Source organism: Mus caroli, unplaced genomic scaffold (genome assembly GCF_978045245.1).
Source record: "Mus caroli unplaced genomic scaffold, Mus_caroli_1 scaffold_17, whole genome shotgun sequence".
NCBI lineage: Eukaryota > Metazoa > Chordata > Mammalia > Rodentia > Muridae > Mus > Mus caroli.
The window spans coordinates 12914208-12929337 of NW_028227272.1; the positions used below are offsets into that span (position 1 = coordinate 12914208).

The 15130-nt window shown below is 40.9% G+C and overlaps 1 protein-coding gene across 1 annotated transcript in view; it reads right to left on the reverse strand.

Moving 5' to 3' along the window:
• Spidr (scaffold protein involved in DNA repair) overlaps positions 1-15130 on the reverse strand; it is a 222678-nt gene that overhangs the window by 193858 nt on the left and 13690 nt on the right. Inside the window, exons 4-5 of the mRNA XM_021185304.3 lie at positions 9964-10140; positions 6024-6178 (exon numbers count right to left, since the gene is read on the reverse strand). Coding sequence (XP_021040963.1) covers positions 6024-6178; positions 9964-10140 — 332 coding nt within the window. The remainder of the gene's footprint in view (positions 1-6023; positions 6179-9963; positions 10141-15130) is intronic.

Here is a 15130-nt window from a genome sequence, read left to right on the forward strand (position 1 = left end):
TTCTTGTTCCTAACTTAGTTTTTCTAATTTTGAAATAGAGCAAAACACTTTCTGAGTAGATTTCATTTAATGTTATAAAATAATACCTTAAATGGCAAGTCAGTATAGTGCATGGTAAAGTTAATTTACTTTTGTATTTTTAATTATGTCTGTCTGTGTATGGGTTTTCTGAACATGCAGGCTTGCTAAGACCCTACAGCTGGAATTATAGGTGATTGTGAGCCACCAGACCTGTGTACTAAAGACTAAGCTGGAGTCCTCTGCAAGAGCAGAAAGGGCTCTTAACTCTGAGCATCTCTCTAGCACCTATAATAAATTGTAATTCAGCAATGGTTAAACCAACTTGAGCATGCTAAGTCACGTAACCAAGAATGTAAGCAACAAGCCCTCTACCAGAGCCATACAAGAAGAAAAAATTGTAATCATGAAAATCAAACATACTAATAAGCTTGTTTTAAAACTTACTCATTCCCTAGACTACCTCACATGTAAAAGCAAGAGGAGCATTCCCAACTATATCAGAATAAGTACTGGAACTTATTGGAATAACCCTAATCCTGACTGTGAGGAAGCCAGATGTCCTCACCAATTAACAACTCAGCAGAACACTATGTCACTGGCACAAGTGCACACACATAAAAAGTTGCATGCTGAAGTTTGGTCTGTTGCTGTGTACTGTAATACTAAATATTGGCTCTGGTTGCTTCAAGGACAAGGAGATTCTCATGTATACCACAAGATGCTATGCAACCTTGCTCCTTAGTTTAAAACTACTGGTTGAATGAAGATGCCTGTAGCCTGTAGCTGGGCAGAAGAGAGGTAGGCAGAGCTTCGGTTCCCAGACTTGGGTTCTGAGGCAGAGACACTGGGGAAGGAGAGAGGAGGAAGGAAGAAGAGATGCCATAGGGTAGGTGGATGGTGAGAACATGACTATGAGAACAGGCCAGTTGGAGTAGTAGGAGTCCAGAAGGAACACAGCAAGTTATATTTCAGGGTTATTGACAGGGAAGTAGACAAAACAGCACAGAGGGCTGATACCTGCCCAGTTCTAGTGCTACAAGACTAATTAAAAATATAAAGGTTTTATGTCTCTTATTTGAGACTGATAAGATTAAGCAATTCTGATCCAACCCTGAGATGGCTCCAGGAAAGGGTGTTAGGCCCCAAGGGAGAGATTTATACTCTCAGGCCCCCCAGACAATTTCATAGAAATGACTCTGACTAAACACTTGTCAGAAAAACCATAAAATGTACTGGATAAAGGCCATCTGGGCCCTCTGGGAAACAAAGATACTCTCCCAGGATGATCTGATAAGCAAATAAGCAAAAGGCCAGCCATAACCAATGTAATCTGCCCTCTAAAAAAATGTATAAAAGGTGCTTGTAAGTTAGAATGGGGATCACCTCTCATCTCTTGCTTGAGAGATTGCTGAAGGTTGATCCCAGTGCGCAGGAAAAATAAACCTCTTACTTTTGCACCGATCCGAGTCTCATTGTCTCACTCAGGGGTCTCCAAGCAAGTAAAGACCCTCTGGGGCTTTACATTTGGGGGCTTGTCCGGGATCTGACACTCCCCCCTCCCCCGCCCCCAAGAGTGGTACTTGAGACCACCCAGATCAGAGGACCAGGCTCAAGCACAAGTCTGAGTGTCTTAAGTGTGAAGAGTGAGTGAGTACTGCTGGGTTTGTTTGTTTGTTTGTTTTTTACTTTCACTTTGGCTCATGAGCAAGAGGGCTACTTAACAGGGCAGCAATTAACAGCGGCACATTGTCGGTCCCGTGGGAAGTCTGGAAGATACGCAAAACTCCCTGGAGGGAGTCAGAAGGACTCTCCTCCCTTCTGAGCCTGCGGGTATAGCAGGCAGCCAATTCCAGCTGAGTTACACTCTAATTCACCTCCTGAAGTCTTGGAGGGTTCGGTTTCTGTGTTTGTTGGTTATCCCATGGTTTCTATGTTTGTTGGATATTTCATTCTGTGTTCTTGGAGTTGGACTGATAATATTTTTGGACATGGGACAGACTGAATCTACCCTGCTGAATATCTTAATAACATATTGTAAGGAAGTTAAGGAAAGAGGAGAGAACCTGTCTGTTGTAGTAAACAAGGGAAAATTAGTCACCCTATGTTCCTCAGAGTGGCCTGCCTTTGGTACCACAGAGACCTTCAACTTGCTTGTCATCAGGGCAGTTGAAAGGAAGCTTTTTAGACAGGAACCACATGGTCACCCTAACCAGGTACCCTATATAATATCTTGGAAGAATCTAGTGGAGGACCCCTCCACCCCGTCCCCCACCCCCCATGGACGAAAGCCTTTCTTTCCCCAAGACACACCTCCAAGGTTCCAGCCATCAGGAAATAGGAAACATGGGAGGAGGGATCCAGATCTGAGAAGAAGTCAATCCTCCAAGACCCTTTGACAGCAGACCTGTTGTTCCTAGACCCTCCTCCTCCATAAGCGCCAACACCAGCCCTGGTATCCTTGCTCCATACAGAATTGGGGCTGTTGTACCTCCCCTCCTTTACCAGGAGGAGGAGCAGGGGGAGACCCCCAACTTCCCAGTCCCACCAGGGGGACCCAAAGCCAGAGAGCTCCTCCCCTGATACCATGGTGGCTCTCCCACTGAGGGCATATAGACCTCTAGATGATGAGGGCAATCAGGCTATGCAATATTGGCTGTTCTCATCTGCTGACCTATACAAGTGAAAGTCTCAGCATCCCCCTTTCTCAGATAATCCCAAAGGTTTGATTAATCTCTTTGAAACTATCCTATTTACCCATCAGCCTACCTCTTTACCACTACAGAGAGAGAAAGGATCCTCAATGAGGCCCAAAGGAATGTGTCCTCGGACACAGGAGCTCCCTAGGAAAACCCAGCAGTCATTAACACAGAATTCCCTTCAACCCGACCTGAAAGGGACTTTAATTCAGTACTTTAAGGTCTTCCACCAAGCTCTATCGACAGGTCTCAAGACAGCTGCCCTGAGGTCACTTACAGGCTGGCTCCAGACACCAAGAATGGACTGGCAGGGGATGGGCCTTCCCCCTTATAACCACACTCTCTTAGTAAACTGATGGGCCTTGAACAGAATCGTGTCTTGGTCTCCATTAATCTCTCTCGCAGTCTAAGTCTTTTTCAGCCCCAGCCTGCCTCCCAGGTGTACCCAGTTCAAGTAGGCTGCAGGCCGGTTTACAACACAATTGCCCTTTCTGACACTAAGGCTCTGCCCTGCCCAGAGCATGCTCAGCTATATACATGCTGAGCCACTGTCATCCTGGGCTGCAGGAGGTCCAGGATCTGAGCTTCCTGCCCCTAATCTATGTGTCACAGCCATTCTGCCCCCATAGCTATATCATGAAACCTATGTACATTGTGGTCCTGGTGCTGGCAAGAAGACCCAGTGTTCACACATCAAGTAAAAGGCAAATTATCAATTTTTTTGCTTGTTTTGTTTTTCAAGACAGGGTTTCTCTGTATAGCCCTGGCTGTCCAGGAAATCACTCTGTAGACCAGGCTGGCCTTGAACTCAGAAATCCACCTGTCTCTGCCTCCCAAGTGCTAGGATTAAAGGCGTGCGCCACCACGGCCTGGCTCAGATTAACAATTTTTAAAGTAGATGATCTAGATGAAATAAGCAAAGAATATGGAAAAAAAAAGTAAAGTCAGGAAAGAATGTGGCACATCATGAAAGCAAAAACAAACAAACAAACCAAAACAAAACAAAAAAAAACAAAAAAACTTTAAAAAGTTAGAATTATTACAACAAATGTAGACGTATTCAAGTCAATGGCCTAGACCAGATCTTTAACAAAAACATGGAAGAAAATTTCTACAAACTTAAGAAAGACACATCCATACAGTTACAAGAAACACATAGAACACCACATAGGCAAGACCAGAAAAGAAAATCCCCATAGCATATCATAGTTAAAACAGCAAAATACAAAATAAAGAAAGAATATTGAAAGCCTCAAGAAAAGAAACATAAGCCCCATATATAGGAAAACCAATCACAGTAACAGCTGATTTTTCAGTGGAAACTCTTAAAGGCAGCAGAACCTGAAGCAATGCACTCCCGAGTATAAAATACCATGAATACCAACCTAGATTACTATACCCAGCAAAACTGTCATAGCTGACACACACAGAAGTTTCCACGATATAAAGTCTTTTAAAAAGTATCTACAAAGCAATATCTTTATCTCTAACAAAAATACAGGAGGAATTTATCAAACTGAAGAGAGGAATAAACACAGCCCAGAAACAGGAGAAAGAAAAAGGTGTAACTTTTTTAAACAAAAAGTACCACTGAGAACACAAGCAACACCACCAAAAGTCAGAAATACAATGATTGCCATCAATACACTTTTCAAAAACATCTTTAAATGTGAAAGACCTCAATTCTCCAATCAAAAGACAAGGGTGGTAGACCAATGGAACAAAATCAAAGATCCCAACAATATTATACATAACTTCAGCAATTTAATATTTTACAAAGATGTCAAAACTATAAGCATAAGGAAAAAAGCATCTTCTGCAAATGGTGCTAGAAAAACATGCAAAAGAATGAAATGAGGTCCATACCTACCAAAATTACCCTGCACAAAAACTGACTCCAAATGCATCAAACACCTAAATGTGAAACCTGAAACACTAAAATTTCTAGAAGAAAATACAGTGAGTATCCTACATGATATTGGTGCAAGAAAAGACTTTCTGAATAGGATTCCATGTATCCAAGAATTAAGTCCAAGAACTGGCAGGTGAGACTTGTCAAAATGGATTCTGTACAACTAAAGAAACAATTAAATGGGTGAAATTTAATCCCACAGAATGGGAGAAAATTGTTGCCAGGTATACATCTGACAAAGGATTAATATCAAATACTTGATATTATATTATACAAAGAACTAAAAAGCCAAAGAGGAAAAAAAGAAAGAAAGAAAGAAAGAAAGAAAGAAAGAAAGAAAGAAAGAAAGAAAGAAAGAACTCATTTAAAAAAAAAAAATGTTGTCCCTTGGAGCCCCTCACCCCGAGATGGATTCCAAGTCACTGAACTGACTTTCCCTCAGGCTTTTCTCAATTTTTGTCCCTGCAGTTCTTTTAGACAGGGACGTTCTGGTCAGAGTTTTTGAGTGTGGGTTGGCAACTCCACCTCTCCGCTTGATGCCCTGTCTTTCTACTGGAGGTGGAGTATATGAGTTCCCTCTCCCCACTGTTGGCATTTCATCAAAGGTTCCTCCCTTTGAATCCTGAGAGTCTCTCACCTCCCAGGTCTCTGCTACATTCTAGAGTCCCCCGACCTGCCCTTACAGAGGTTGCATATTTCCATTCATTCTGCTGGTTCCCAGGGCTTCTCTCCTGTTCCCCCACCCCCAATACCTAATCATGTTCCCCTTTTCCTCTCCCTCTCCCCCAGTTTCATCCATTTGCCTGCAAAACTCATGATGTCCTTGTTCTTAACACCTAAGTAGTATTGCATTGTGTAAATGAGCCACATTTTCTGTATCCATTCTTCTATTGAGGGACGTCTGGATTGGTTCCAGCTTCTGGCTATCACAAACAAGGCTGCTATGAACATAGTGTAACACTTGCCCCTGTGGCATGGTGGGGCATTTTCTGGGTATATGCCTAAGAGTGGTATAGCTGGGTCTTCAGGTAGATATATTTCCAATTTTCGGAGGAGCCTCCAGATTGATTTCCAGAGTGGTTGTGCCAGTTTGTGGTTGTACCCACAAGCAATGGAAGAGTGTTTCTCTTCCTCTACATTCTTGTCAACATGTGTTGCCACCTGAGTTACAATTACTAATGTTATAAGAACAATAACAGCCGGGCGTGGTGGCGCACGCCTTTAGTCCCAGCACTCGGGAGGCAGAGGCAGGCGGATTTCTGAGTTCGAGGCCAGCCTGGTCTACAAAGTGAGTGCCAGGACAGCCAGGGCTACACAGAGAAACCCTGTCTCGAAAAACCAAAAAAAAAAAAAAAAAAAGAACAATAACAGATTTTTAAACAATCTGTTCTTACCTCAGAGGGCTCACATAGCCTGTCATCACTTGTCAGACTTGCACAAGAATCACATTCCGAGATATCCAGGGTACCCTCATCATCTTCACACTCACTAGGCCCACCAGGATCTTCTTTGTCACTGTTAACCTCCCAGTCAATAACCTGTAATTCATCTAAAAAATACATTTTTACCCTTATTAATTTTATATCCCCTTCACATTTATTTTACAAACATATTTTCAGTGGCTGATGTGCCCATAGCATGAGATGATTTCTACAAACACACCAACAGTAAAAACTGTTCTCCAATTCTCTCTAGTCACAGTTCTTCCCAACTCTTACCCAACCTCAAACATAAGTGAACAAGTATTTATTCAACTGGTTTCAAATCCTTGTAGTTTCTCCAACATGCTCAAGAAAATAAGATAAATATCATTTCTCCTGTCTTATATATCTTGATGTTTTCTAAATTAAGATCGTGAAAAAATCTCTCCTTATCAATATACAGAAAGCTGCCTCATTCTTCTACATAATTCAGTAGTCTAAGCTATCAATGAACCAAGACTTATTTATATAGTCCATTGTTAAAAAATAATTTTCAGGGTAGAGAGATGGCTCAGTAGTTAGAAGTACTGACTGCTCTTGCAGAGGACCTAGGTTCCACTCCTGGCACCCACATGGTTCTAAAAAAAAAAAGTCTGTAATTACTGCTCCAAAAAGATCCAATGCCCTCTTTTGGCTTCCATAGGTACTGCATGCGTGTGGTGAACAAACATGCATATATATAAAATAAAAATAAAAATAAATAAATTTTTTAAATTAAAAGAAATCACCCAAAATTTTATTCCAGAAATATCTTTCATCAATATGGAAACAAACTAATTTAATTTCATTTTATTTCATAAACATAATCTCATTATAACTTTAGAAAATTTTAAGAAAGAAAGCTAAATTATGCATATAGATAGATAGATAGATAGAAACCCTCTCTCGAAAAACCAATATATATATTGGTTTTTCGAGAGAGGGTTTCTATGTGTAGCCCTGGCTGTCCTGGAACTCACTTTGTAGACCAGGCTGGCCTCGAACTCAGAAATCCGCCCTCCTCTGCCTCCCAAGTGCTGGGATTAAAGGCGTGCACCACCACCGCCCAGCATATATTTATTTTTAACTAAAATATACTAAATATACTAAATCTAATCTGCTAAGTATATATAACTAAAGTGGTTGTCACAGATACACTAAACTGTAAAGTATGATACATAACATACATCTTTCCTACAGTACTTACTCAGAGAACTAAGATAATGGATCTCACTCAGTGGAAGAGCATCATTTTCTTCCACTGAAAGGAAGTAATAACTCATTATGAGTGTACCAGGTTTAGTACTGGACTGGAAGTTAAAATTTTAAAGAAAAAAATAATAATAAAGTTAAAATATAGTACATGGGGCTGAAGAGATGGCTTAGCAACAATCATATGCCCTTTTATAGTCCCAATCTTCTTTTAATAAATTGAGGTTATTTCTTAAGTCATGAAATAAGAGCAATATATATAAATGGAAATAACATATTTAATTCCCAGCTTCTTGTCTTAAACAAAATAAAATCTTGGTATCAGCAGTACTGATTATCTATTAAAGATTTTTTAACAAATCAAAGGAGGAAATAGTGTGAAAGAGAACTGAAAGGCGAGACACTCCAACAGCTGTATGCATGACTTCAGACTCCGAGGGTCAGCTTTATAAGAAAGTCAACACATGTTACATAGTATCATAGTTTACATATTCTAATTTTTTAATTTATTGGCTAGTGTGTGAGGATGCACATATACATACATGCTTGTACATGTGTGCAGAGGTCAGAAATCAGAGTCAGGTATCATCCTACATGACTTTCAATCTTATATTTTGAGTTCTCTTCCCAAGCAGGATGACTTGACTAACTAGCTGGTTTGAAAGCACGAGAGATTTTCCCTTCTCTTCCACTTCAGTGTGTCCATTTAAAAAAAAAAAAAATGGCTGCTAGAGATCGAGATCAAGTTCTCACACTTGTGCAGCCACACTTTACTGATGCAGGCATTTCCCCAGCACCTAGTTTTTGTTTTATGGAACAAGATCTCAATATAGAACTAAGTATGGGTTGTGTACTGGCTGGTTTTATATGTCACCTTGACACAGGCTGGAATTATCACAGAGAAAAGAGCTTCACTTGGGGAAGTGCCTCTATGAGATCCAGCTGTAAGGCATTTTCTCAATTAGTGATTAAGGGGAAAGGGCCCCTTGCAGATGGTGCCATGCCTGGGCTGGTAGTCTTGGTTCTATAACACAGCAAGCTGAGCAAGCCAGGGGAAGCAAGCCCTCCTTGGTCTCTGCATCAGCTCCTGCTTCCTGACCTGTTTGAGTTCCAGTCCTGACTTCCTTTGGAGATGAACAGCAATGTGGAAGTGTAAGCTAAATAAACCCTTTCCTCCCCATCTTGCTTCTTGGTCATGATGTTTGTGCAGGAATAGAAACCCTGACTAAGACAGGGTGGGATGCCATAAGTAGGCCAAGCTGGCTCACCTGAGCATCTTGAGAACTGGTCTTGCAGGCATGAGAGAGAACTGACCCCACACCTAGCCAGCTGCAGTATTCAGGAAAGTGAAGCCAGCCCAGAGGGTGTGAGTCTGGGAGAGCTGGCCCTGCCACTCATCTCCAGTGCAATGGCATGAAAGAGAGAGAGAGAGAGAGAGAGAGAGAGAGAGAGAGAGAGAGCCTCTCCTGCCCCTCACCGCTCACTACCTGTGGCCCTGGGGTCATAAGAGCAAGAGAGCAGACCCTGCCCCTCACCTAGGCAGCACAGAAGAGATGACCCTGGTGGTGGGGTTGCAAATGATCTGGCCCTGGAGTCATGAGAGTGAGAGAACTGGCCCTGTCCCTCAACAGCTGCAACACTTGGGAGAGTGGGCCCTATACCTCATGTGGGCAGCAAAGTAGAGCTGGCCCTAGTTTCAGGGGTTATGAGTGACCTAGCAATGAAGGCATGAGATCAGGAAGGCTGACCCTACCCCTTGCTGGGTTAGGCATTTGGATGAGCTAGCCAGAGTAGGGCTAGAGGGCCCACCCTAGTGGTATAGATGCAGGAGAGCTGGTGGGCTGGCCAGCTCATATACCTCTCAGGCCCAGATTCAGGTCTTTGAGTTGCCTACCCCAACACCTACCCCATCAATGAAATGTTAGACTGTGTGAAGGGGCTGGTCCTACAGATCCAAAACTACAGGATCTCCACAACACCGGGTAACAAGATATCTGAGAGGGGTCCCAGTGAAGTTGCAGATAGTGTAGCAGAAGCCAGAGGCCTCCAACCAAATCAACGAGTCATTGCAATGAACATTGCAAGCAAAGAAGTGTAGACAAAAAGAGTATACTGTGAGACACACTGTGACACACTACAGCTTCAGCAATGAGATGACTTTTGTTTTGGTGTGGGAGTTCAAAAGGGTAAAAGGCGAGTAAGAGGGGACAGAGAGATGAGTGGAATTGGGGGGCATGATGTGAAATTCCCAAAGAACGAATAAAACATTTTTTAAAACAGCAAAAACAAAATAAGAAGTCACTGTAATATCTATTTCTTAAAGTTGTCATGAGAAATATGTTTCTAAAGGGCTAGATATATATAAACTCATAATTCATAATAAACAAATTCATAATAAATACATAAAACAACTACCAAGCCAGGTGGTGGTGGTACACACCCTTAATCCCAGCACTTGGGAGGCAGAGGCAGGCGGATTTCTGAGTTCAAGGCCAGCCTGGTCTACAAAGTGAGTTTCAGGACAGCCAGGGCTATACAGAGAAACCCTGTCTCGAAAAACCAAAACAAAAAAACAAAAAACAAACAAACAAACAAACAAAAAACCCACTACCAAACCCAATATTTAACAGAAACTGGACTTCCTACAAAACCAGCAATTTACCTTCAATGTCTTCGTCTTCGGGACATGAGATAGTCCTGTCACCAAGCCTGTTGGCTCTAGGGCCATGCCTACCATCTCTCTGTAATGCAGGGAGTGTCTTGTCTTCATCTGAGAAATCACTTTCACTGGAACTCCATATTATATTTGCAAGCTCACTAGCATTCTTACTTGTAGTTTCTGTTGAAGAAAAAGAAAAGACAAGTTCAGCTGGTAATTGTTATTGATCAGAATGAGATTTTATGCTATTTTCCTTTTGTTTTGTGGGGTTTTTTTGTTTTTGTTTTTTTTTAAGACAGGATTTCTCTGTGTAGCTTTGGCTGTCCTGGAACTCACTCTGTAGATCAGGCTGGCCTCAAATTCAGAGAACTGCCTGCTCTGCCTCGAGTGCAGGGGTGAGATTAAAAGTCAGGATTTTATGCATATTATTTAGACAAACCCACAAGCACAAAAACACTAAAGACAATAAAAACTATGTAGTGTTAGATCTTCCTACTTAGTGTTCCATGAACAGTCCACAAGGATTCTCTGAATTTAAGCCAAGGACAAAAGCTGGAGTTCAAATAAATTATAAAACTCAACACAGAAAGAGACTTAAAAAAACAAAACAAAACAACCCAACCATGAACATAGACTCAGACCCTAAAAATTACTTACAAAAATTTGTTTCTTATATTTTCCAGCTCTCATAAAAATATTAGTTCTTCAAGTAAATATGGTTGAGGTTTATTGCTTGTTTGCTTGATTGATTTTCATTTTGGAGGATTTTTGTTATTGTTGTTTTTGAAATTTTTATCTTGATTTTTGGAGTTTAAAAAAAAATTATTAGATATTTTCTTTATTGACTTTTCAAATGTTATCCCCTTTCCTGGTTTCCACTCTGAAAACCACTATCCCCTGTGGCTGTGAGCATCCACTTCTGTATTTGTCAGGCAGTGGCAGAGCCTCTCAAGAGACACCTATATCAGGCTCCTGTCAGAAGCACTTGTTGGCATCCACAATAGTGTCTGTTTGGTGATTGTATATGGGATGGATCCCCAATGGGGAATTCTCTGGATGGTCTTTCCTGCAGTCTCTGCTCCACACTGTGTCTCTGTAACTCTTTCCATGGGTAGTGTGCTCCCCCTTCTAAGAGGACTCAAAGTATCCACACTTTGCTCTTCCTTCTTGAGTTTGATGTGGTTTGTGAATTATATCTTGGGTATTCTGAGCTCCTGGGCTAATTTCCACTTATCAGTCAGTGCATATCACCTGTTTTCTTTTGTGATTGGGTTACCTCACTCAGAATTATATATATATATATATATATATATCCTCCAAATCCATCCATTTGCCTAAAAATTTCATAAATTCATTGTTTTTGATAGTTGCGTGGTACTCCATTGTGTAAATGTACCACATTTTCTGTATCCATTCCTCTGTTGAGGAACATCTAGGTTCTTTCCAGCTTCTATTATAAATAAGGCTGCTATGAACACATTAGAGAATATGTCCTTATCACAGGTTAGAGCATCTTCTGGGTATATTCGAGTAAGTGGTATTGCTGGGTCCTCAGGCAGTACTATGTTCAGTTTTCTGAGGAACCATCAGACTGATTTCCAGAGTGGTTATATCGGCTTGCAATCCCACCAGCAGTGGAGGAGTGTTAGTCTTTCTCCACATCATGGTCAGCATCTCCTGTCACCTGAGTTTTTAATCTTAGCCATTAAGACTGGTGTGAGGTAGAATCTCAGAGTTGTTTTGATTTGCATTTTCCTGATGACTAAGGATGTGAACATTTTTTTAGATTCTTCTTAGCCGTTCAGTATTCCTCAGTTGAGAATTCATTGTTTAGCTCTGTACCCCATTTTTAATAGTGTTATTTGGTTCTCTGGAGTCTAACTTCTTGAGTTCTTTGTTTATATTGGATATTAGCCCTCTATTGGATTTAGGATTCGTAAAGATCTTTTTCCAATCTGTTGGTTGCCTTTTTGTCTTGACAGTCTCCTTTGCCTTACAGAAGCTTTGCAATTATATGAGGTCCAATATTTGTCAATTCTTGATCTTACAGCACAAGCCATTGGTGTTCTATTCAGGAATTTTTCCCTTGTCCATATGTTTGAAACTCTTCCCCACTTTCTCCACTATAAGTTTCAATGTATCTGGTTTTATGTGAAGGTCCTTGACCCACTTGGACTTGACCTTTGTACTAGGAGATAAGAATGGATCAATTTACATTCTTCTACTTTCTAAGCACTAGTTGAGCCAGCACCATTTGTTTAAAAAGCTGTCTCTTTTCCACTGGATGGTTTTAGCTCCATGTCAAAGATAAAGTGACTATGGGTATGTGGGTTCATTTCAGGGTCTTCTATTCTATTTCATTGATCTACCTATCAATTATTGTACCAGTACCATGAAGTTTTTTATCACAATTGCTCTGTAGTAAAGCTTGAGGTAAGGAATAGTGATTCTACCAGAGGTTCTTTTATTGTTGAGAAAAGTTTTTGCTATCCTAGGTTTTCTGTTATTCCAGATGAATTCGCAAATTGTACTTTCTAATTCTGTGAAAAATTGAGCTGAAATTTTGATGGGGATTGCATTGATTCTGTAGATTGCTTTTGGCAAGGTAACCATTTTACTATATTAATTCTGCCAATCCATGAGCATGGGAGATCTTTCCATCTTCTGAGATTTCTTCAAAGACTTTAAGTTCTTATTATACAGATCTTTCACTTCCTTAGTTAGAATCACACCAAGGTATTTTATATTATTTGTGAATATTTTGAAGGGTGTTATTTCCCTAATTTCTTTCTCTGCCTGTTTATCCTTTGTGTAGAGAAAGGCCACTGATTTGTTTGAGTACATTTTATATCCACATATTTCACTGAAGTTGTTTATTAGGCTTAGAAGTTCTCTGGTGGAATTTTAGGGGTCACTTAAGTATACTATCATATCATCAACAAACAGTGATATTTTGAGTTCTTCCTTTTCAATTTGTATCCCTCTGGTCTCCTTTTGTTGTCTAATTGCTTTGCCTAGGACTTCAAGTACTATAGTGAAGAGGTAGGGAGAAAGTAGGCAGCCTTGTCTAGTCCCTCATTTTACTGAGATTGCTTGAAGTTTCTCTCCATTTAGTTTGATGTTGGCTACTGGTTTGCTGTATATTACTTTTTGTATGTTTATCTGTAGGCCTTGATGTGCTGATCTTTCCAAGACTTTTATCATAAAGGGGTGCTGGCTTTTGTCAAATGCTTTCTCAGCATCTAATGAGATGATCATATGGGTTTTTTCTTTGAGTTTGTTTATGTAGTGGATTACATTGATGGATTTCTGTACATTGAACCATCCCTGCATCCCTTGGATAAAGTCTACTTGATCATGATGGATAATCATTTTGATGTGTTCTTGGATTGGGTTTGCTTAATTTTATTGAGTATTTTTGCATCAATATTCATACAGGCAATTGGTCAGTTGTTCTCTTTCTTTGTTGGGTGCTTGTGTGGTTTAGGTATCAGAGTAATAGTGGTTTCATAGAACGAATTGGGTAGAGTACCTTCTGTTTCTATTTTGTGGAATAGTTTGAGGAGTATTGGTATTAGGTCTTCTTTGAAGGTCTGATAGAACTCTGTACTAAACTTATCTGGTCCTGGGGTTTGTTTATTTTTTTGTTTATTTGGGTTTTTTGGGTTTTTTTGGGGGGGCTGGGAGTCTATTAATGACTGTTTCTATTTCTTTAGGGGATATGGGACTGTTTAGATCATTTACCTGATCCTGATCTAACCTCAGTATCTGCTCTGTCTAGAAAGTTGTCTATTTCATCCAGTTATTCCAGTTGTGTTGAGTATAGCCTTTTGTAGTAGGATCTTGTCTTAGTCAGAGTTTCTATTCCTGCACAAACATCATGATCAAGAAGCAAGTTGGGGAGGAAAGGGTTTATTAGGCTTACACTTCCATACTGCTGTTCATCACCAAAGGAAGTCAGGACTGGAACTCAAGCAGGTCAGAAAGCAGGAGCTGATGCAGAAGCCATGGAAGGATGTTCTTTACTGGCTTGCTTCTCCTGGCTTGCTCAGCCTACTCTCTTATAGAACCCAAGACTACCAGCCCAGGGATGGTCCCACCCACAAGGGGCCTTTCCCCCTTGATCACTAATTGAGGAAATGCCTTACAGTTGGATCTCATGGAGGCATTTCCTCAACTGAAGCTCCTTTCTCTGTGATAACTTCATCTGTGTCAAGTTGACACAAAACTAGCCAGTACAATTGACCCCTTGTCAGCTTGACACACAAACACATCACTAGTTAGCCTCAACCCTTACATTCTTATTCATCCCCAAGATCTAAATAACTTTAAACGTCCCACAGTCTTTACATATTGTTAAAATTTCAATCTCTTTAAAATATCCATCTCTTTTAAAATCCAAAGTCTTTTTACAATTAAAAGTCTCTTAACTGCGGGCTCCACTAAATAGTTTCTTCCTTCAAGAGGGAAAATATCAGGGCACAGTCACAATCAAAAGCAAAAATCAATCTCCAACCGTCCAATGTCTGGGATCCAACTCAAGATCTTCTGGGTTCCTCCAAGGGCTTGGGTCACTTCTCTAGCCATGCCCTTTGTGGCACACACATCGTCCTCTAGGCTCCAGATGTCTGTACTCCACTGCTGCTGCTCTTGGTGGTCATCTCATAGTACTGGCATCTCCAAAACACTGCATGACCCCTTCAGTCCTGGGCCATCAATTGCAACTGAGGCTGCACCTTCACCAATGGCCTTCCATGGCCTCTCACAGTGCCGAGCCTCAGCTGCTCTGCGTGACCCCTTCATGCCTTCAAAACCAATACCACCTGGGTGACTCTTACACATTACCAAGTCCAGCCACAGCACAAGGTACAACCTTGGCTATCTCTGGAACACAGCCTCTGTGCTTTCAGAAAACACTTCCCAGAAGATGTCACCTCAACAATGCTGGTCTCTTCTTAAGCACCGCTAATTTCTTAGCTCCAGCTAACCAGCATCTATAGTCCCAGTAATGCAAAGTTTTTGCTTTAGTAGTTCTGGTATCTTGTTTATCACAGCTGATTCTTCAGCCCCAGCTAACCAGAACTACAAAATCTTCACAATAAAAACAGCAATGGCCCTGAAGAGAGTCTTTAATTTTCCCTCTGAAATTTCACAAACCAGGCCTTCTGGT